Below are 22764 nucleotides of genomic sequence, written 5' to 3'. Positions count from 1 at the left end.
CTGCATGCTCGTTCCCTGTGCATGGCTTCCTTCCGGCGCTGGTGGCAGGCGATCAGACTTTCAAACGACGGGGAGAGAGAAAAGGGAAGAGGCGAGCTGGGGACGGCTGACGATGGAGGGTCAAAGTACTCGGGCTCAGTATGGGGCGAGCTGCACACACCGGGCCTCAGTGTGAAGTGTAGGTGAGGTTAAAGAGGTGGAAATTTCAAGTGTAACGCTGTAATTGAAGCACAGGCAGAGCAGGGATGTTGGTTTTACACGAAGCACCGTGAGACTGCTGGAGTGATTGCAGGAAAAACCTCGACTGCTCTTAACGACGCATCAGAATGGATGTTGAAGCACGTAATGTTCTTTCATGTACGATGGCCCTTTCGTTTTCCCCGGCACAAAAAACAGTGTGTTGTGGATTGGAGTGGCGTCTGCAGTGCTGCAGCAGATTCCCCTCTCCTCGCTCTCCCCATCCTCCTGCTCCTCTCCGTCTCCCCAATCCTCTTAGTCCTCCTGCAGCAGACAAAAAGCAATGCATTGCTGCTTTCACTCTTTTTTTCCTCGGGGAGATGAAAAATCCCTTGCAGCTGCACTTTGCTGGCCCGTGCTGTTGGTGTGGAGACTTCCAGTATTCGGCTACATTCACCAGTCCTATGTGTGAGCGCGTGTCTCTAAGTGCCTGTTTTACCAGCCTCAGCTTTGTCAAGTGATTTGTCTTGACAGCGCTCCCTCGGACAGTCACAATGGTCACCCTGAGCTCTCTCGTGACCGACACACACTCTCGCACGAGCACACACTTACATGCAGTGCCAGTGGCAGATTATCCCCGCCACAGATAGTGCTGTTGTTGGACAAAGAGGCAGTGGGATACCAAAAGGGCATTATTTGAGAATTTAACAGCCAGCAGCCCACATCTCATGTCTTCCTTGTTGACATGATTCCACTCAGGACTCAATCACACCTCTCAGACTCCGATGAAGATTGAAACAGTTGCTTGGGTGGTTGTGCAGGAAAAGGTTCAGTATGCCGAAAAGCAAAGCATTAAATGCACTACAATAATCTGACCATGGTGTTAAGTTGGGTACGGTACACATTCTAACCACTCACAAAGCTGCGCGGAGTTCTTCCATCTTGAAGACAAATCACTATCAGGTCAGAGATTACTCTGTGTGTGTGTGCACGCTCTTTCTTCCAAACACAAACACAACAAAGGCCTGTGACAAATCAATGGTAAACACAGAAGACTACACTTATGTCGGATGCATAGTGACAAATAGCTGCACACAATCAGGAGCCAAGGCGTGCACGCACAAAACGGTGGGGCAGTACACACCTAGAAGAACTAGAGGGATACACACAAGTCACAACAATAAGAAGAAGACATAGTCCTAAGATCACAAGAGCAAACCGTGTGTACGACAAAGCCACGTCCTCCAAATGCCAAGAAGATTAGGGTGCTTTGAAATCTATTTCAATTTTAGTCAAATTCCATTTTTACTTTGCAAAGGTCGCCTGCAGACACGAGAATATACCCACACAAGAAGCATGTACAAATACATTCATCGTTTGGAATTTTTTCCTTTCTTTTGAGCCTTGTCTGCAGTGCCTATACTTCATACTGCCAGGCAGCACTCTTGCAATTCCTATTTGACTCTATGTTTCCCATTGTTGAGATGATAAGAACAGTTACACCAAACATGTATGTTGCGCTCAAGCAACCAGAAAGACTTGGATGTCAAAATACAACTGTAAAGCTGTGATCGTACGTATCACATCTCTGACACAATAACGAGAACCTGCTGAAGAACTTTGACACAAAACCAGAGCGAATGACTCCTGTAACATGACCTACCTATGGCTCCTGTCATTTTTCTTTTTTTCAGCACTCAGATTATCTCGTAAGCTTTTCGTTATTCCTCTGTGCTGTGCTCTGTGTGTACATGTGTGCGTGTGCATTTGAGCGTGTGTGTGTGTGTGTGTGTGTGTGTGTGTGTGTGTGTGGGTGTGTGTGTGTGTGTGTGTGTGTGTGTGTGTGTGTGTGTGTGTGTGTGTGTGTGTGTGTTATCTGATCCTGTGGTGTTGCCTGTGCTGCAGAAAGCTGACCTGGCAGTCGCTGGCTTGACCATCACAGCTGAGCGTGAAAAGGTGATCGACTTCTCCAAGCCCTTCATGACCCTCGGCATCAGTATCATGTACCGCGTCCACTTGGTGAGTTACTTCTTTGATATCCCCCCCCCCCTCCATGGGGGAACACACACTCACACACTCACACACTCCTTGCAGACATCCCACAGCAGGCTGTCAGCTATGTCTAATGCCTGTAAAGGATCAACTTCCTCTTGTAGTCTAGAGAGGTTCTCACCATCCTCTTGCATGTTGTAAATGACTCACTATTGCCTACTGCTTTGCACCTTTACCTCTCAAGTTGTTCCTCTTCTTCACTATCTCTGGAGTTTAATCTCCGCCACCTTCTCTTTCCTCTCCACTAATCTTTTTTTTCCCTGCTTCCCACTCCTCTCCATGTATTCTAAACTTTTCAACAGTGTCCTGTTATTTTCATGTCTCCTGTGTTGGCTCGTTTCCTCCTTCTGTTGTGTTGCCCCCCCATTCCGCCAGCACCAGATGGCTTGTTTGAAGCCCTGAGCTTCTTGTGGAATGTATCAGTTTCGCAGTTGTTTTCTGCTCGCTCTCTGATTGTGTCTGGCTGTCTTATTCACACCACCGATGCCCTCCATGCTCTGCAGAGAGCTACCCTGCGCAAGAAACAACAGCAGTGCAGGTGGAAATGAGCCAGTGTTTGCAGAGTCAGTGGCCCATTAATCATCAGTCCTCCCCCAAAACCCAAGGTGACACTGGAGGGCTCGATGTGGCAGCGGCCACCGTCCAAACAGAAGTATTCTGGCTTGTGCACGCGCGAACATTAGTGCGGTGTCCCACAGAGCCGATTACTCACATTCCTATTCCGGCTTGCTTGTTTCTCCCCTTCCTGTAAACCTCCCTCCTCCTCCTCTTCCTCCTCCTCCTAAGCCTTCTATAGTCCGTGCTCAGTATGAATTGGTTTTGCACTGAGAGACTCAATTGAACTCCTACAGTTGGGCAGAATCGATCGATGCTCACAGCAGGTGCTGTGTTAAATGGGCTGCTGGGCGGCGTGCGACCTCTGAAGTGGGCAGCGGTGAGGCCAGCGACAGCGTGAGGAGGTGATATGGAGCTGAAGTCCCACAGGGCAGGCACCTCCAGTCAAACAGCTGAATTAGGTCGGACTTGTGCTGAAAAATTCTGTGTAAGAAGTCATTAGGAGAGAAAGGGAGAATAAGTTAATATTCAGGGAAGACGTGTGTGAGAAATGTAGAAAGGGAAAAGAAAGACAGGTATCTCTCTTTCTCTCTCTCTCTCTCTCTCTCTCTCTCTCTCCCTCCTCTCCTGGTGCCCCTTAGCACTTTCTTAGATCTGATTCAGAGCGGTCCCTCCGCATGCTCCAAAATTCAATATTTGAATTTCTGTGACTGCACTTGTTTAGTACTAATCCACTGACTATTGATCTGAGGCTCAGTGATTTCTACAAGGGGGGTGGCTGCTTATTCCAAACTTTAAATGAAAAATCCTGTCTAATCAATAGGAATAGTGAATGCAATAAAATAAAGGTGCCTGTTGGGTATTAATTACTCTGATAGTATTGGGCATTTAATATGCATTTCTTCTCCTTGTCCCAGTGTGGATACTCCATGTGTTTTACAGCTCTGTGTCAGAAAAACACGCTTATTTTATTTCCCTCTCTTTTATTGTTGTTACCTGGAGGCACATGGTTTTAGCTCCAGTGGTTCCTCCCTGGGCAGTCAGTAATGTAGAGGTGTAATCGTTAGCTGTTTCGTCTCAGTGAAAATACTGAGGTTTGATCAGAAAAGACCTCTGCATGTTCGAAACGTGAAGGTACACGTGTTAGTTTGACTGGAGATCGTGAAGGTGTTTTCACACCTCACGCCGCTTCGACGTTGACCCAGTTAAGGTCAGAGCGTGGGGCTGCAGGGTAGCTGTGAACACAACACTCACACTCGGACCTGCCTGAAGAAACGTTTTCAGTGTAGCACTCTGGTCTGCAGTAACAGCTGTGAAAACACCCGCCGCGTGTGATTGTGATCGCCTGTCTCTCTGTTTTTGCTTACTGATGGACTGGCGACTAGTCCAAAGTTTACCTTGTTTTTCTTCCATCATCTGCTGGGACTGGCTCCAGCTCTTCCATGACCCTGAGCTGGATAGATGGTTGGTTGGTATAAAGATGATTTATACTTCTGTGCTTATTTCTAGTGTTGAAAAAATAATTCTGTAATATTTATACCATGAGATACTATGCATATTGTCACATGAATCAGTCACAAGTGACCTCTTCAATCGTAGCAGCTGTCAGTCATGACGTTTTATGGTCTTTTTAACATAATGCGATAATTTGAGCTAAAACTGAACAGAATAATCGGCACTTAAACAACAATGGGAATGATGAAAATGGCCTGAAGGACAGAAACCATCTTTGGCAAATCTTTGAAGAGCACTTTCACTCTTTTGTTTGGCTCATGTCCCATTCTTTAATGACTGTAACCAGCCTCTTAGAGGCAATCAAGATATATTGGCTCCAATTTTATATTTTCCATTTCTTAAAATCGTTTCTTCCACCATTTATTTAAGAAAAAAAAAGTTTTATGTCAAACACTGAGAACAAAAACGTTTCAATTCACAGCACTTCATTACCTGTCACTTGATTTTGCATCGGCTTGTTACACATAAAAACATGGGACGCGATTCTCTGGAGGCACAGCTGTTTGCTCATCTTCCTCTTCTCAGTTGTATGATTTTGCATAAAAGAAAGATAAGAACAAACCTCAGACAGCTTGTATCCTGTTTGTGGAAGACAAGCAGTGTCGGTCTATATTTTTAAACTGTCTTAAATGGCTGTTTTGTGGCTGGTTGGCCTTCCCTGTGCTGTTAGTTGCTCTATACAGTAAGTCTTATCTGGTGTGCTCTCTGACATGCATGTTGTTTGAGGCCATAAAAGACAAACTGATTTGCTTCTCCACACAAATCAAAGAGCCGGTTGCAGTGTGTATCACCTCTACTCTAAATTAGGCGTCAGCGTTGCGAGCCCAGACACAACCTAAAGCTACTGTCAAGCTCGTGTCATAAAAATCCTCTTTTCCAATACATTCGTCATCTGTACAACAAAATAAAACATACGGTGCATCCCAGGATCCCAGCACTCGGAGGCAGTTTAATCCGCTGCCATCATTTAAACGTTTCCATTATGTTAGGGACTTTGGTACAAAGTGTGTGTGTGTGTGTATGTGTGTGTGTGTGTGTGTGTGAAAGACAGAGTGCTGCTTAATTAGACATAGGAGTTAATTAGGGTTGTGTGGACGCAGTGTCAGATTCAGCAGCTGCCCTGAGGGCAGAGCGTGGTATAAAGAGCTTTATTGACTCTGGCCACACACGCCCTCGGACAGACCTACACAGCGGCATTACACAAATAGACACACACCCACACAGTTTCATGCTCTCACAGAGGAGACGCGCTCGCAGTAATGCACCACACAGCTGCACGCGCGCACAAATCACTGAGACATAAAGCCAGACAACCTGGCGCGCCCGACAGGCAGCAGGATGTTGTTATGAATATAACCCGGTGACCTCCGCCAAATCAACGGCTCTCTGCAGATTGCCCCCGCGGCCATCTACAGCTGACAGCATCTGCTCTGACACAATTAGAAATGCACGGGGTATCAAAGACCCCAGAATGAAAGACAGACGGCGAGGGAGACACAGGGAGGGACCGGAGGAAAGGCAACATAAAAGGGAATGTGCAAGAAATAGGTAGAAAGGCAAGCAGAAGCGGCGGAGAGAGGAGATGAAGAAAGGGGAGCAGGGAAGCGAGCAGGAGCGTGTGAGAGCTGAGATGACAATGGGAAGTCTCCTTCACTGAGTCAGTGTTCAGGCAGGCAGCCTCAGGGGGCAACAGTGTGGTATGAATACCAAGAGGCAGGATGACTAGGTGAAATCCTTGACTGGATAACCTCACCAGCTCCTTCAGCCACCCTCCCGGCTGGCTGGCAGGCAGGCAGGCAATCCCCGGAGAGAGGCGGAGGGGGCAGGAGAGGATCGGAGCGGGGACAGTGAGACGTTGAGGGAGAACAAGGACGGCACAAGGTAAAGTGAATGAGCTCTTCATCTGTGTCTAAAATGAAGATGGCGCACAGAACGGGCCGCAGTATGTTGGGTTTTTTTTTTACTCAATCTGAACTTTTGATTCGGCCTCACTGCAATGTCACCTGCCAGGCCACACGCCACTGACCCCCACAAGTGGTCAGTACTGACTGCACGTCATGTCATCCTCTCCACTTTCAAACTGTCTCCGATGAACTGACCTCTGTCGGACCGCCACCGGTTGCACAATTCCAATTCATCTCTGCTTTGAGATGACCTCTAACGACTGACACGCTTTGTTTGTCCTGCGGCCGGTGCAGCAATCAGCAAAGCCTCTTTCATGTCTTTTGACACCCAGATCCAAGAGTCACAGGCAGAATCTGCTTTATGCTGACAGTCAGGTGCATTCTGGGAATCATTGTGGAACAAATCAAAACAGTGATACTCAGACTTTCCAGTGGTAGAAGATTAGCATTAAAAAAAACAAACCGCAAAGAAATAATCCACCAAACATAAACAAACAAAAAAAAAAATCTTGGATGTGTATTTTACTTGTTCAGACTTTAAATATTTAACAGTGAGCAGCAGATCAACATGTTTATTTAATGATTACCACAATTGCCTTACAACAGGAATATTACCCGTTTTAGCTTTTTGTTTGCATGTTCTCCCTGTGAATATGTGGGTTTTCTTCATTTTAGCTGAATTTCTGTCAGTGCATTGACTGCCAGTGTGAATGTGTGTTCCCATGCCTGCCTGTCTCTTCGGGCCTTCTCTGAGACGGACTGGCGGTGGGCTTGTAAATTGGCTCCAGCCTCCCACTGAAACACCTTTACCTACTCAACATGGACAGAGAGAGTTCTTCTCTTTCCAGGGTATCGTTTTTTTTCCCTGTCACAGATTGTTGTGGACACATCATCTGAGCAGAACTTTAGTGTCCGACAACTGTTGTGTGTTTGGCCAGAAATGGGAAACTGAAGTGGGTGTGGTGAATGCAGAAAAAATGAACATGTCCCTTTTGTTCACTCTTTTTTTTCCCTCCCAGGAGAAATTGAGTTTCTCGTGCAGGATTGAATGTCCTGACCAGATCTAACATCATTCTTGTTCTTACCATCTCGAGAAAACAAACACAATTTTCTGTTCTTCAAGTGTGAATCATCTTCCCACCCTAAATTGGATAAAGCGCTATTGAAGAAGGATGGATAGCAGATTCCCCTGTTACTGACGGCGGGGGAAAGAGCCACAGTGAGGATGCAAATTCAGAAACCAATGGGGGAAAAACAGACGAGCACTGGACAGGTTCACATGGGAAATAAGCACTGGGAGTCCAACAGTGATGGGGAACAGAAGAGCAAGCAAAGGACAAAGGACAGTCAGAGACCTACAGTGTATAGACACACACAGAGTTAGGATTTGACAAATTGTGAAAACAATTTAGGTGAAAAATGAGGTGAGATGCCTGAAGGGCAGAGCTAAGAACTCCTGAGACAAGACAAGCGATAGTGAACAAAGAAAACAGACATGGGATACGAACTAGGACACGAGCCTGGCAATTAATAAACCAAAACATGAGATAGAAAAAAAAATTAAAACATAAAACAGAGCATGACTGTGAGAGCGTGGCGCTCAGCTAGCTGCTCCCTCTGCGTTCAGCAGCGCTGCTTTCCTGAGCAATGGCTCGTCCATCCACATATCGTGTCTGCCCTGCTGAGGATGACTGACAGCACAGACAGCCGCTGACAAGATTTGAAACACAGGCACACACACACAAACTTAAAGCTGCTGACAGTCTGTCTTGCAGACACAAACTTACAATCCCAAATCAAAGGAGGAAGGCCACCTGTATGTATATGTTTATGTCTCCCAGCCATTCAGGTGGACGGTGACGGACTTCTGCTGCCTTCAGCTGCGAACATAAGTCATCGCATCAACTGCTGAATTACTGCTGAAATACTCAGCGCGCCCAGCGTTTGGATGTATGAGTTATTTATGAATGAACCAGAGGCACATGGCCGTGAATAACAGATGCAGCATTATAAAATGTGCCGACGTCACAGGGAACAGGAGTCGGACAGCCGGTGCTATGAATAGCAGCGCAACAGATTGCGTTTTAACTGATCAGTCACTCACTCAGATTATTTAACACAGTAAGTAGCTTTTTCCTAAATCTGGACGCAGGATTGCTGTGAAAAGGATGGAGGCACTGCAGTCGTCTTTGAAAGCATCTTATGGTCACAGAAGGGAAGGACGCTGGAGTCGTTTCAATCGCTATTCACCCACTTATGAGTTTCCAATGAGGTTAACTTCATCCTGCAGTCACATTTAATGCCTCAAAAAGTGAGGAGAGATATTTTCTTTTGAAACTGAGGAATAGTTTGAGACATACTGCAATTTGCTCTGTAGTTTGGCTGGTTTTTATGAGCTTCCTTTGGCAACTGGGATTTGAACCTGGGTTCCTCATTCTCAAAATCAACACCTTACAATGTGGGGTCAGTCATCGTGAGTAAATGTGTGACATGTGGAAAATCCATCATGCAGAGTTATTTTTTTTTAACTACTTCCTCCTGTTTTCTATGCTGCTTTGTCCAACTAGGAGTCAATGAGCTGAGTCCCATCTCATGTGTGCTCTGGATACACCCTGGACACGTCAATCACACGGCAAGCGCAGCAAGACAGACAACCACACACACTCACATTCACACCTACAGGCAATTTGGAGTCGTCAGTTCACCTCCAATGCGTGTTTTTGGACTTTTGCAGGGAATAACCCCATACACAAGGAAAATAAATTCCACACAGAAAATATTCTTTCTGTGAAAGTACCATAAAATGCTTTTCAGTTATGTTATTGGGGGTATTTGTGAACCATTATTCCCTACTTACTTACTGCATTTTGCTTTCTACTCATTGGGCATCTACTTGAGCATCACCGTTCTCTGTGTATCGACCCGTTCAGTGTAATTTCAGTATTTGCTGTTGTTTCTGTGGTATTTACCAACACCGTGAGGTAAAACGCGTCTCCTTAACAGCAAAATTCTCCAGCGTGTTCACCGGACTCTCACCAACTTTGTGCGTCTGCAGCTTGGTGCTGAGCAAGTGGAGCTCAGTGGAGCAAAGTGTAAATTAGGCTGTTAGGAGCTACTAAGAGAGCAAACTAAAACTGTAAATTTGCTGCAATAAAATCAAGACAATGAACTAAAAGGTGTTGAAACACTTTAGAGAGAGGTGAGAAGAGCAGTAGAGGTGACCCACAATTAGAGTGACTACAGTATATCAACATTACACATTGTCATTTGATATGCAGAGGTGTGAAATATTTATTATTAACAGCGTTCTTAAACTTATGTCTGGTTTCATTAGGCCAACTAGTTGCTTCTCAGTTTGACCTGAAATGTTTGCAAAATGGAAATTTTCCCTTCCCAGACAACACGCCCCGACATATTCTGAATATATGCACACAGATTTTCAATACATTTTGTGCAGCTCCCGTTTAGCCTGTCTGAATCTCAGGCTCTCATTAGTGTGCCTGCCGCATCCGTGCTACGGCTAATTTCCCCTCCAACTTCTAGAAACATAACTTTGTCTCTGACTCTTTAAGTATATATATTACAGCTCCAGAGTCGGGTTTTCTGAGCAGCCGTGACTCCCACCGTTCCCCTCGCTTCCTTCTAATCTTCCTCTTCCCCTTCTCTCTGCCTTTATTTCTGACTTGCTCTTCTGCACCTTCACTTCTCCACCATCTGTTTGCGAAGGGTTTCCCGATTCTCTGCAGTTCTCTTCATCTTAATAATAGCACCTTGGTGGAAAGTTAAGATGTGGGTAAATGTGGGGCCAGCAGTCCACAGAACGCTGCTTCAGCATGCACCAAACCGGAGGACTCGTGTCAGCACCCAGTCCTGCTACAGACTACAAATACCAGCATTACTCTCATTAAAGACTACGATTTTATATGCTTCAACTGAGTATCTCATTATTAGTCACACTTAAGTGCAATCATATTGTTATTGTACTTTTTAGTCTACACCTTCATAGGCAGTATGTTTATTATCAGAGTATCATTTTTATGTATTGCTTGTGTGACAAATGCACTTTGTAAATTGTATTGAATGCTTGTGGTTGACAATGCATTTGAATGCAGTTAAAAGTAATTAATATGTTGAGTAATTTTTAAGAGAAGAACTTGAACTTCTGTCTTAACGCGCATCGATGCCTTTACATTTGTCTACCTTTACTCATGATTTAGTACAAGAATAGTTCTGTAAAAGACTCTCTGTTACTACATGATCCCCCTCTGAGGAGGCCGCTGTGTGTTTTCGCCCGGTCTTGTTCTCTTTTCAGACAGTCGTCATTATCATCATTCATACTCTATAGATAGACCGTCATTCATTAGAAGTGGCAGGCAGATTTGAATCGTTGCTCAGAATGATAGTAAATCTCACTCTCATTGGCTGCTTTCTGCTATTTCCCTCTGCCGCACTAATATGCGAGTGATTACAAACACATTAATGAATTTTCATCTCGGCACAAGCCTAAATGAGGATTCGTTTATCATAGCAAATTCCTACCAAAATAATTTCACCCTCTTTGCCTCAAATTGAATTTCAGAGGGCCTCAGACATGTATTCCTGCTGTGTTTCAGCCTGCATGACGTCTCTCACCAGCACCTGACTGAGCATTCTTTGCATAAAAAGTGATTTGGAGTTGTTCAGGTGGGATCCATGCTGCTGCAGCCTGTTGAAACAGAGAGAGAGGAGAAAGGACAATATCGCTCCCTTCCACAGCAAGACAACTTTTTTTTTTCTTTTTTTTATCACATTGACTTCCTCGCTGTCCTGCTGGCCCGGACCATCACCTCCATTTCATCGTCATTAACAGATGGCGGACGTGCTTCTGGATGTAAATGGCTAATATTCCCTGGCTGACATTCAGGTTGATGAGCTATAAGCTGAACATGTGCATAAATGAACAAACACACACACACATAAATAAGCACGCACAGCCACGCTGACACTGGTTCATCAGTAATTGGTTTCATTTAGAGGACAATAGCTGCTGGATAATGAAACACCAGGAATTAGCCCCTATATCCCCATCGGCCTTACTGGCTGCCAACTGCATTTCAGCCACTTGATGTCCCGGTTACCAGTCCAAACTGATCCATAACCGCTTCCCGCTCAGCTCAAGCCTAAGCTATTAATCTTTCTCCCATTTCTCCCCTCCGAGCTGGGGCGACGTGCGCTCCCAGTCACACTGGAAGTCAACCATAGGTCACCAAAATGAGTTTCAGTTTAATATAGCAGTAATGGTGCAGTTGATTGTTTGACCTTTTTCTCTCTGTAGTGTGAAACCTTGTGGGAGGCACAAACAATAGCCGTTGTCCGCATTGATTTTAATAATTTCGACCTCTAATTATTCTTCACTGTTACACCTAACACAGTTTCAAATGATGGCAATTACAATTGAAAAGTTGCCACTTAATAAAGGCCGTTCTATTGTTTCAGTTGACAAATCTGGGAAATAAACTCTCTTATCTGTGCCGCTGGATCATAATACAGCCCTGCGAAGCTCTATTGACAATTCATGGTAGACTGAGTTTGCGCTTTCACACAGTGTTGATCCGAATGTTTACATGCAAATGTGATTCGTATAATTATAGTGCTATCAGTTTAGGACAGGAAAATATATGCATATCACAGAGAAATCCCATTATTTGCTGTCACAGTCACCTTTTTCATCTCCTCCAAATTATACAGGCAACAGTAAATGTTGGTTAACGCAGATCAAATCAGGTCGGTTCAAAGAAATCAGCACAAAAATGTTTTAGAATTAGTCTTGGTACTGATTTCTTTTTTTTTTTTTTTTTTTTAATTTCAATGGTGCATGACATCTTCAAACGAACGTACTGTATTTCCTTTCACCTCCCTCCTTTATCAGGACTCCTCGCTCGTGGTTTGTGTGATTTTGATCATGGAATGAAATGGTTGTCTCATAAAGCTTTAATTTCTGCTCTCGTCTGTTTGTGCGTGTGTGTGTGTGTGTGTGTGTGTGTTCCAGGGACGGAGGCCAGGTTACTTCTCCTTCCTGGATCCCTTCTCCCCAGGTGTCTGGCTCTTCATGCTTCTGGCCTATTTGGCTGTGAGCTGCGTCCTCTTCCTCGTGGCCAGGTAAAAGAGCTTCCATTTACAAAACAGAGAGAAACAAAGGTGGCGGTGGGGGTGGAGGGGTTTACGCGCAGAGGGGTAACGCACCAACATTTTTGTTTGGGGCCCATACTGAGAGGAAAGCAGGTAGCTCCTCTCTCGCCTTTAATCAGGCTCTGCAGTTGATCCTCCAAATCACGGTGAATGAGTCGTTCTCCTCCCAGTGGTGGGTCTCCAGCCTCACAGTGCCACCTGCTGCCCAGGGAGAGAACTGGCACACCTGCGCCTGAACATTTTTAATGATTACTGTAACAAAACGCACACATTTTTTTAATCAGCTTCAAATATACAACTGTGTTTTAATATTCCACACTGGCATGATATAATGCTATTTGTCCATCATGGAATAACAGCACGGCAGTGTCTGATTGGCTGCAGACTTATTTTGCATCAGAGGATAAACAATCAAAAATCAGAGGCATCATTTCTGCTCAAGCCAAATTTATTGTTCTGGTAACTTTTGGACTGGACTACCAGCCACTTTCAAGGCAGAGGAACCTCGTCACAAATATGTATTTCTCTGCTGCAGATTTGCTTTCCTGTAAGTGACAACAACAAACCATTAACACCTAATTTTAGAAAGCGCGTGTGTACCCCCACACCCCACCACTTCCACCAGTTTGAAATTTTTACTTTGTACTGTAAGCGTGCTCTCAAAGAATAGAAATATTGATTCAAAAGCTCTACTCAGCAAAAACTACAGAATAAAATAAAATTTAAAAAAACCCTGAAATTACACCAAGTATGAAACTGTAAAATGACAATTTGAAGTACTTCTCTACAAGCTGATTCTGTTCTTTGTCTTTGCGCTGACATTTCCAAACAGAAATATGGGCGAGGAATGTGTTGCCTCTCTGTGACTGCTCAGTCATCAGTGGCTCTCTTTTCGCCATGGGGTTACTAGTTCTCCCTGTCACATCCAATACATGTTTGTTCAGGTCTCCCTCTCTGGTGTGTTTCGTCTGCTTTGTCATCTCTGCCCTTTTATGTCTGAAATGCACTTAGGGGTTATGATTCAGTACAATAAAGTTTACTGTCAAGCAAAAACAACCGCAACTATCTAAGTTAGCGCATGTGGTTAAGTAGGTGCTGGAAACACATAAATACCTTTCATACTTGTGCACAAAGGCGTAGTGGTTAGCGCTCTCTCTGAAAACTGTTATTATGTTGTGAATGCACACAGTGAGGCAAAATATTGTACCTCTGAAAAACTAAATCGGGGTTAAAATGCAAGAGTAAAACATTAAATTAACAAACATCGTAAAGACATCTAAACTTATTATTGATCACTTAATAATCATTACATAAATACTACTCTTGGGTAGTCACAACTATATATTATAGAGCAATCAAAAACAAATACCTTCCTTCAAATGAGGCATCGAACCACTAAACAAAAATTCATCCAAGGAGCGAACTGCAGCACCGAGCACAGCTTAATCAGACAGGTCATGCAAAGGTTAAATGGTGCCGCTGTTGTCTCATAATGGTCCTTCAGGCCAAAAATACTTCAGTTTTCTGGGGGTTTTTTTTCCAAGCTTCTTTGTTTGTATTGGTTTATTGATAAATCTCCAGCGCTGTAGATTCTTGCTGTGAGGGAATAAAGTTGTGTTGATTTTTTTCTTAGGGACAGAAATTTTACAGACATTTTAAGCTTGACACAAATGACTTGTTGTCTCAATTTGGCTCCTAACAGCGTTTTCATAGTTTGGTTTCATGCCACGGCATTTAAAGACACCAGTTAGCCTACCGACACTCCCGTGGTTTCATTTGGCAGCTCATGGGGAGTGAAAATCAGCTTGGCTTTCTCTCCAGAGAGCCAAGGTGACTTTGTTCTCAGCTGACTGTTGGAGTTGTTTTGCTACTTGTCCTTCGCTCATCCGTCTCTCTCGGTTTCTCTCACCCTGCTCTCTTGAGTTTAGCTCTTATCAGAATACCAAATCAATCTTTCTCTCCTTTCCCTCTCGACTCTCTCTGTTTTTCCCCCCCTAGATTGACACCTTATGAGTGGTACAATCCCCACCCGTGTCTAAAGGGACGCTGCAACCTGCTGATCAACCAGTACTCGCTTGGCAACAGTTTCTGGTTCCCAGTCGGAGGCTTCATGCAGCAGGGATCCACCATCGCTCCCCGGGCTCTGTCCACACGTTGTGTCAGCGGAGTGTGGTTAGTGTGCACAGATGTGCATTTGCATGTTTTTAGTATTCAAACCTGTAAAGCGACATGCTTATTCAGTCAGTACATATGGCAACGTGCATTTCATCCTTCATGTGATCTTGGAAGTTTGATCATAGATTTCTAAACATAAGTCTTTAAAATAAGTGTGTAAACCGTTGTCACCTCTCACCCCACCCATTCATCCGTCTGCCCCACGGTCCTGTCCTGCCTCCTGATCTCAGGTGTACAGTTGTTTTAATCCTCCTCCACTTCCACCCAGATCATCTGTCTTCATACATCAGGCTGCGAATTTCCATATGTTTTGAGGTAATACATATGTTCCTCTCTCTCTCTCTCTCTCTCTCTGCTCTTGCCGCACAGGTGGGCCTTCACATTAATCATCATCTCATCCTACACTGCCAACCTGGCTGCCTTCCTCACCGTCCAGAGGATGGAGGTGCCGATAGAGTCAGTTGACGACCTGGCAGATCAGACGGCGATTGAGTACGGCACCATGCACGGTGGATCCACCATGACCTTCTTCCAGGTCAGAGGTCATACACATCACTCCGTGTGATATACTGTTTACACACCCCAGTCGCGCACACACACACACACACACACACACACACACACACACACACACACACACACACACACACAGGAGCGCAGGCTCATCTCGACGCCCGATGAAATCAATGGGGCCATCAGTGATGCCATCCTCTTCATCACCTCCGTCCTTCCAGTCTTCCTCCTCTGACCACAGGTTTTATCTGCTTCCTGTCCGCTCCTCACCACAGCCACTCAATATCCTTCTCCTCAGGGAGACGGGGCACCGTCCAGGTCCCACACGATCCTCTTTCATCTTTCCAAGATTTCACCTCAGAGAGAGAGAAAAAGGCAATGAGAACCAGAGAAAGCCAATGTTACAGTAAAGGGAGACAGTGAGGGATGATATTAGAGCGGAGAAGAAAGACATTATCCTTGTATTTCTTGGCACTTTTACTTCCATTGGACCTTGAATAACTCAGAGAAGACAGTCCAGTAGAAAATAGGAGACAGGTGGGGATGTTAAGTGAAGTTTCTGTTCTAAACTTCCTTAGTTTGACAAAGGGATAAAAGAAGAAGCCTTCAGAACTAACAGCTGAGTCGTTTCTGGAGTTTAAATGAAGCCATCTTTCAAGAAAATAAAAAGGAAAAGAAAGTGAAAAGCAGTCTCGATTTCCCAAATGGAGAATGTTTATGGACTGTTTTCTTCTGATTATGTCTCCTCACTTCAGAACTCCCGCTACCAAACGTACCAGCGCATGTGGAACTTCATGCACTCGAAGAAGCCCAGCGTGTTCGTGAAGAGCACCGAGGAGGGGATCGCTCGCGTCCTCAACTCCAACTACGCGTACCTGCTGGAGAGCACCATGAACGAGTACTACCGCCAGAGGAACTGCAACCTGACCCAGATCGGAGGGCTGCTGGACACCAAGGGCTACGGCATCGGGATGCCACTGGGTGAGAGCAACCACCGAGTCAGCGAGCGATCCGTTCCCCGCAAAAACCCGTCACGCTTCTCTAATCTCACATCAACGCATGGTGTTATTTCTCACAATGGAAACTTGAGTGAGATGTGCTTCTTCTTTTTTCTTCAGAAAATCAATATCTTTGTCAGTGCCAAAGTTGTGTTTTAAATTAAGCAAGTATTGAATGTTAAAACTAACTTTTAACTACAGCGTTGTTGGGGGAAAAAAAAAACATCTCTATTGTTCCTCATAAAACATTTTTACTGTTATCGACTGACAGGGTTTGGTGTATCTACATTTTAAACTCATAACTCCTCGACTGTTGAAAACAGAGAACTAAAGCTTTGCGGTCATATCCTGGCCAGTGGCCCTGAACACAGAATAGATTCAGCAATATTCCACACGTTTGTAGCATCATCTCAGTAGATAAAAAGACAATCTACCTCGGCCCTTTTGGACCTCTCTTTGATTAACAGTTCAGTGTAAAATAAGAGCATTAGAGGATACTGATGGTTTCATTTAAGCATGCTGAATAACTTATTGCATATCTTATTAGGAGAAGCAGGGGCATAAGTACAGGGAGGCGCCATAAAAGTCACATTGGAGAAGGAAATTGAAAAGTAAAGCTTCTGCAAACTATGAGCTGGTGGTATCGTGTGGCAAAATGATGCAAAAAGTGTGAAAGTGAAAGACTTACTGCCCGACTTAAATCGAGCAGCTGTTTCCCTGCTGTGATGGGAGATTCGAGGACAAGAGAAAGGGAATTTAAAATTTCGTTTCCGTGGAATGTGAAACTGTTTCTGTATGATCTGTGCGCCGCTTCCAGAGTATAAACACCGGGTTTTCTTTTCTCTTTGATCTCACATCGAAACAAACTACAGACGAGGGAATACACCTTAAAGTAAACAAGATTAATTTTTACTCCTTTGATGTTTAAAGGTTGGAAAGCTCCTCTTTTAGAGGAGGATGTTCCAAATCGCACAGGGTGGTGTGACCTGTGCGACACTACAACACGCTCCCATATCTGATTTTTGAAAAGTTTGGTTGGAGCAAAGCGTGACGCAGTGACACAGTTTTACAGTAACTCCAGAGAGTCGGGAGACAAGTTCTAAAAATTTCATTAAATCAGTAAGTCTTCAATATATTTTGGATTTAGTACCTCTAAGCTGAAATGTTTCAAGTCTTTTTGTTTTACTGTTGCTCATCAAGTCTCTTTATCCTCCTCTTTTTAACCAGAAGTTATAAATATCATATTCTGAATGTATTACATGCTTAACAGTTGATAGTTCAGAAGCTATGAGTTTCATCAGGAGCGTTTCAGGATCATTCACATCACAGAACAGTGTGCAGTCAGTAGAAAGATCTTCTCTTTAATTTCATGTTCATTTTAAAATGTGAATTTTGTTTTTGTGGCCGCTGCAGGGTCCGTGTACCGTGACGAGTTCGACCTCGCCATCCTCAAACTGCAGGAGGACAATCGTCTGGAAATCCTCAAGAGGAAGTGGTGGGATGGTGGCAAGTGTCCAAAGGAGGAGGATCATCGTGCCAAAGGTTTGTCTCCACTCAGTGCTGATTTTATCTGATCCTCCATGACAGACCTCATCCGTTCATCCCCGTTGCCCCCCTGCTATGTGCAAATACCAGAGGGGAGAACACTCTGGACAAGGTCTGCTCCAACCTGAAGCATGCCTATAATATAATAATATCATCTCTCTTCGCTTCTTGTACCGGCATACTCCCCCATCGGGAGGAAAAGCAAACCTGAAACTAAGATCATCACAGTCTGGCCAGAGAGTGCACTACACCAACTGCAGGACTGCTTCCACAATACAGAATGGTCTATATTTGATCATCTGGAGCAAGATGAGCGCACTGATGCTGTGCTATCTTACATCAGCCACTGTACAGGCGCTGTCATGAGAAAGAAGCGAAAAAGGTGCAGCGGAGACTCCACTTCCTCCGTCTTCTACGGAGGAACCACCCAGACAGGAAGCTGCAGGTGTCCTTTTACTACACCGTTGCTCTGCAGCTGACATGAAGGCTCTGCAGAGGGTGACCAGAACTGCTGAAAACATCATAGGAAGCCCTCTGCTGCCCCTTGAGAGAGTCGCCAGCTCACGCTGCCTTAGCAAAGCGAAAAAAAAAAAAAGGTTCTTGCAGACAAATCCCACTCTGTTCAGCACCTGTTCAACCTGCTACCATGAGGGAAGAGATTCAGGTCCCATAAGAGCAGGACTAACAGGCTGAGAAACAGTTTTTACCCTTGGGCCATCAGGTTCTTGAACGCAGTATAAATGTCCACTGTTGCCTGACTGTCCACCCTTATTCCACTGTGTTGTATTAATGTTACTGTCTATTTTTATATTGTGCCTATTATTTATTAATGCCTGTATGCACCCTGACATGGCAGCTGCTCTTAATTTCGTCATGCTCAGTATGATGACAATGAAGCCCTCTATTCTATTCTGTTCTCTCCCCCCAGGTCTGGGCATGGAGAACATCGGCGGCATCTTCGTGGTGCTGGTGTGCGGCCTGCTGGTGGCCATCTTCATGGCAGTGCTGGAGTTTGTGTGGATGTTAAGACAGACACCAGGAAATGAGGTGAGAGAGGGCTATCTAACCTGCATCTGCTTTGTCTCCCTCTCCCCTCCCTGGCACCTCCCCCCTCGCGGAGCCACTAGATTTACCCACAGTGCACAGCTCTGACAGGAAGTACAGCAGGCGTCTTCACGCAGCCTTTCTCTGCCCGGCCTTTCAGATATAATCAGCACAAGTCCAAAGATATACCTCACTGTAGCCTCGCACTGAGTGCATGCTCACATGTATTCTGTTTCATTCACAGCAGTGGAATATCACCATGCACATGATGCACATACAGTACTGTAGATTATTGAATGTATTCAGATCACTTATTGTCAGAGACTTCAGCCACTATTTTCACAAGGTGCAAGTACATTTATCCACTTCTAGGGCACTTTTGTTGGTTTTACGCTGAGGGATCTTAGTAGAAATTGCAAAGGTGTAAAACCTATCCTCTACAGCAATATGTGGCCTGTTTTGTGGATAATTTCAAGTGAACCAATAAGTATTGTCCTTCACTTGTTTTAAGAGCCACGTGCACTCATACCTCGGCACATTGTGATCACGAGAACAAGCAGTAAAACAAAGGAACTTCGCTCATACGTACCAGCTTCAGACGGACCGAGGGTATAACTAATAAACTGTGATTATAGATCAGCTTTCTAAAATGTACACCGTATCATCAAGACACTGACCAATCCTTTACGTAAATGTACACATATGTCCAGCTCTGGAGTCTCTTTTGGGTCCAACTTTTTGAAACTCAGAAAAAAAAAAGACTGAACAGCAATGTTTTCAGTTCTCCATAACTTATGTCCTGTTGTTTAACACGAAAGCTGTGTCAGTATGGATTTGTTAGATAATCTGCAGAGTACAGCTAATTAAATGAGACTGTCTACAGGGTAGTTTAACCATACGTGGTAAACTTAAATAAAGATTGGTTTTTAAATTAAATATTTCTACTTTTCAACAGAGGAAGAGCATTTAAAGTATTTTTCACTGCGGATAGTGGTTTTCTCTGATTGTGTGTGATTATTATTATTATTATCTTAAAAACTGTTGCTAAATTTATCTTTGCTCGTACACATGTAATCATATCAATTTTGACAAAGCTTCATCTGGTCTATAAACAATATGAGAAGTTTATTTGGAGCAGGATTAAGTCTATTTGAGTGCTGTGCTGTTCTCTGTTTGAGACAGGAAGCCGTTAAACCCTCCTCAGAAAATGAATTGATCGTGGAAAGATGTGCATGCAGGGAGTAAATAATTTCTGATGTGATTCCTTTAAAGAGCACCTGATACCTGTCTGGCCTCCAGCACTGTGACTTCAATTCAATAAACATTCAGAATGTGAAAGTCAAACTCGTGATTTCTTCTTGTTGAGCTGCACAGACGCACATGTCTTGTCGACCATGCGTGTGTCTTGTATGTGTGTGTGCATGGGTACGTGTGAATCCGTACCTGTCTGTATTGATATAGCTGTGGCTGTGCTCGCGTGCAGCATGTGTGGACTGGTAAAGCGCCTCTCCTGTCCTTCGTTAAGCCGCAGTGTCATGTTTGATTGTCATTACTTAAGTGAGCGTACAGTACTGTGCGTACCCAGCAGGGCACTCCATCATCCGCCCAGGCTGTGTGAGATGTAAGTGTGACATTTCGTATGAATTATGTTTGTTATTCTAATGTGTTTTTTGGTCTCACTCCAGCCGATATCTGTGGCGTCCTTTCTGTTCACAGCTTATTATGCAAACCATGAAAAGCTGTAAGTGTGCTTGTGTGATGTCTATAAATCTGCTCTGATCCAGTCAGTCAGTCAGTGAGTTGTCTGGCCTTTCTCCCTCTCTCTCTCCCTCTCTTATCCCCCTCTTCCCTCTTCTCTCCTTGTCTTCCTGTGTGTGTGCTTGCAGCAGTCCGTGTGTGAGGAGATGCTGCGGGAGCTCCAGGGGATCGTCCTGTGCCGCGACAGCCTGCAGGTGAGGCGTCGGCGGGCGGCGTCCATGCTCAGGCCGCGGCCCTTGCCCCTGGAGGAGCGCCGGGCGCGAGCCGCCGCCGTCAGCCTGAGCAACGGGAAGCTGTGCGGGGGCACCGGGCTCCCCGAGCCGCTGTCCCACAGACTGGCGCAGGAGGCGGCGCTGGTGGCGCGGGGCTGCAGCCACATTCGCATCTGCCCCGAGTGCCGGCGCTTCCAGGGACTCAGGATGCGGCCCGGGGTGGCCGCCGGAGCCCTCCCGTCTCCCACGCACAGCGAGGAGAGCATAGAGTGGGACAAGACCACAAATAGCAGTGAACCTGAATAACGGCCGGCGACTCCAACCGGACCGACTTTCCCAGCAGCCACCCTCCTTTCCGGGGATCAAGGATCCAAGAGTTGATTCAGCCATTCAGAGCTCGTTCTCGAAGGGCAGAACAATGTTGTGGACTTTGCTTTGCCCTAGAGGCAACCGCCAGCAGTCAGTTTTTGGAATCTCCTTGGGTGCATTTTTTTCCTTGCTCATAGGAAAAACTGATGAGTCTGTCTCATTGTGGTCTGTCCCTGTTGGCCCTCTGTACCAAGTGAAACAGGACGGACAAAAACAGCTACGGGGCATTTGTACTATGCAGTATTTTCAGTCATTTATCATTGTGCCGTTTCTTTTTTTCCCCTTTTTAAATTATTTCTGTCCTTTGTTGGATTATCAGTACTCAATATTGTTATTCTATTGTTAAAAAGGAAAAAAAAAAAAACACTTTCAACACGTCCCTTTTTTATCGGACAATTTACTGTATGAGCATATATTGCCTCTGAAGAGCTGCAAAGACGAAAAGACTAATGTAAGGTCACCCTTCAGATCCGTTTATTTTGAAAGTGCCAAAAAAAAACCATGAGTATTACCTTGTGGCTGAAGAAAGCACCACAGCCTTGTGAAGACAAACAAAACTCCACCGAACCTAGAAAGCAAACATACAGACTTCTTTTATAGTAGTGATATTCTATTAAAAAATGTTTTAACTGTTGGTCTCTCTGAAAGACAGCAATGCACGTCCAGAGGTGTTGGCAAATGCTCACTGAATGGTTAAAGTCTCCATTTGAAGGTGGCTGAAAATCAATTGAAGGGGGATTTTTGTTTTCTGTCTTTGTGGTGTTGTATTCATGCTCCAAACCTGAAAGTGGTGCAAACTAACACTTTTCCAGAACATCGATCATTTCCTTCTTCCTCGGCATCTTTTTACATCACTTTCTTTCTTGTCTGTTCTCAGTGTTTGACCCCAGAAATATTTTTTTTTTATAGTCTTGTCACAGGTCTTCTTAAAGATCTCCTCCACTGAACTAAAGGTCGTTTTCTCCAGCTCTCATATTCAGGAAAGATAAGAGTCCATGTTGGAATGAAGCAAGTGTTAAAACCAAAAAAAAAAAAAAAAAAAAAAAACATAAAGCCTCTGTTCAAAGTAAAGGCATTTTTATATGAGCAGTTGACTTGAGTTCTTTTAAATGTCAAGGCAGTTAAACCTTTATTGAATGTGATGTTTTACACGCTGCTTCGAGGAGTATTTCAGTTCAGATCAGCCCAGATATGCTCTGACATTTTCATACTTTTATTTTTGTAAAAGCCCAAACCAAGCCCGGAATATATTAGTCTTTCTTTAGGAGACTGATGTTTAATGCAGGGTGACACAGGAAAAGTTAAACCGTCAGTTCGCTGCTTTCCTGCTCTGTTTTGTATTTTAAGTGGAGAATAACGTTGAATTGATTCGTTAGAAACAAACGGCTGACTTCACGTTTCACTCAGCGTTTGAAACTTAATAATTTTGTTGGGTTGCATTTATTGAGGGAATACTTGCCTTTATTTTCCATTAAGATGTGAAAACAGTTCACCAGCGACACAGTTCTATAATATCAGAGATAGACACTCCTGGAGTTTCACACTCTTGCAGGTTTTCAGTGTTTTCATTCTCCCACGCGGCTGAATTTAATGAATCTGTCATCATGAAAAACTGCAGAAAGCCTGATAACTGGACACTCAGAACAATCAGCACTGCTGGATTAGGGACGCATCTGAAGTCTGAAGTGCCCACCTCTGATTTGTACTTCCTTTCTGCACACACACACACATACAACTTTCTCTTTCCCTGCTGAACCATCTGCTTTAAAAGTGTAGCTG

General features: G+C 44.5%; 1 protein-coding gene across 1 annotated transcript in view; it reads left to right on the top strand.

Moving 5' to 3' along the window:
- grik4 (glutamate receptor, ionotropic, kainate 4) overlaps positions 1-21334 on the top strand; it is a 283909-nt gene extending 262575 nt beyond the window's left edge. The window contains exons 13-20 of the mRNA XM_030107939.1: positions 2083-2196; positions 12232-12341; positions 14370-14543; positions 14916-15081; positions 15815-16040; positions 17471-17599; positions 18531-18649; positions 20533-21334. Of these exons, the coding sequence (XP_029963799.1) occupies positions 2083-2196; positions 12232-12341; positions 14370-14543; positions 14916-15081; positions 15815-16040; positions 17471-17599; positions 18531-18649; positions 20533-20922 (1428 nt within the window). The 3' untranslated portion in view covers positions 20923-21334. The remainder of the gene's footprint in view (positions 1-2082; positions 2197-12231; positions 12342-14369; positions 14544-14915; positions 15082-15814; positions 16041-17470; positions 17600-18530; positions 18650-20532) is intronic.
- Positions 21335-22764: the final 1430 nt, after the last annotated feature.

This window comes from Salarias fasciatus, chromosome 14, assembly GCF_902148845.1.
Source record: "Salarias fasciatus chromosome 14, fSalaFa1.1, whole genome shotgun sequence".
NCBI classification, from domain to species: domain Eukaryota; kingdom Metazoa; phylum Chordata; class Actinopteri; order Blenniiformes; family Blenniidae; genus Salarias; species Salarias fasciatus.
Note: the sequence above shows the minus strand (reverse complement) of the source record. Positions and strands in the feature narration are given on the sequence as shown.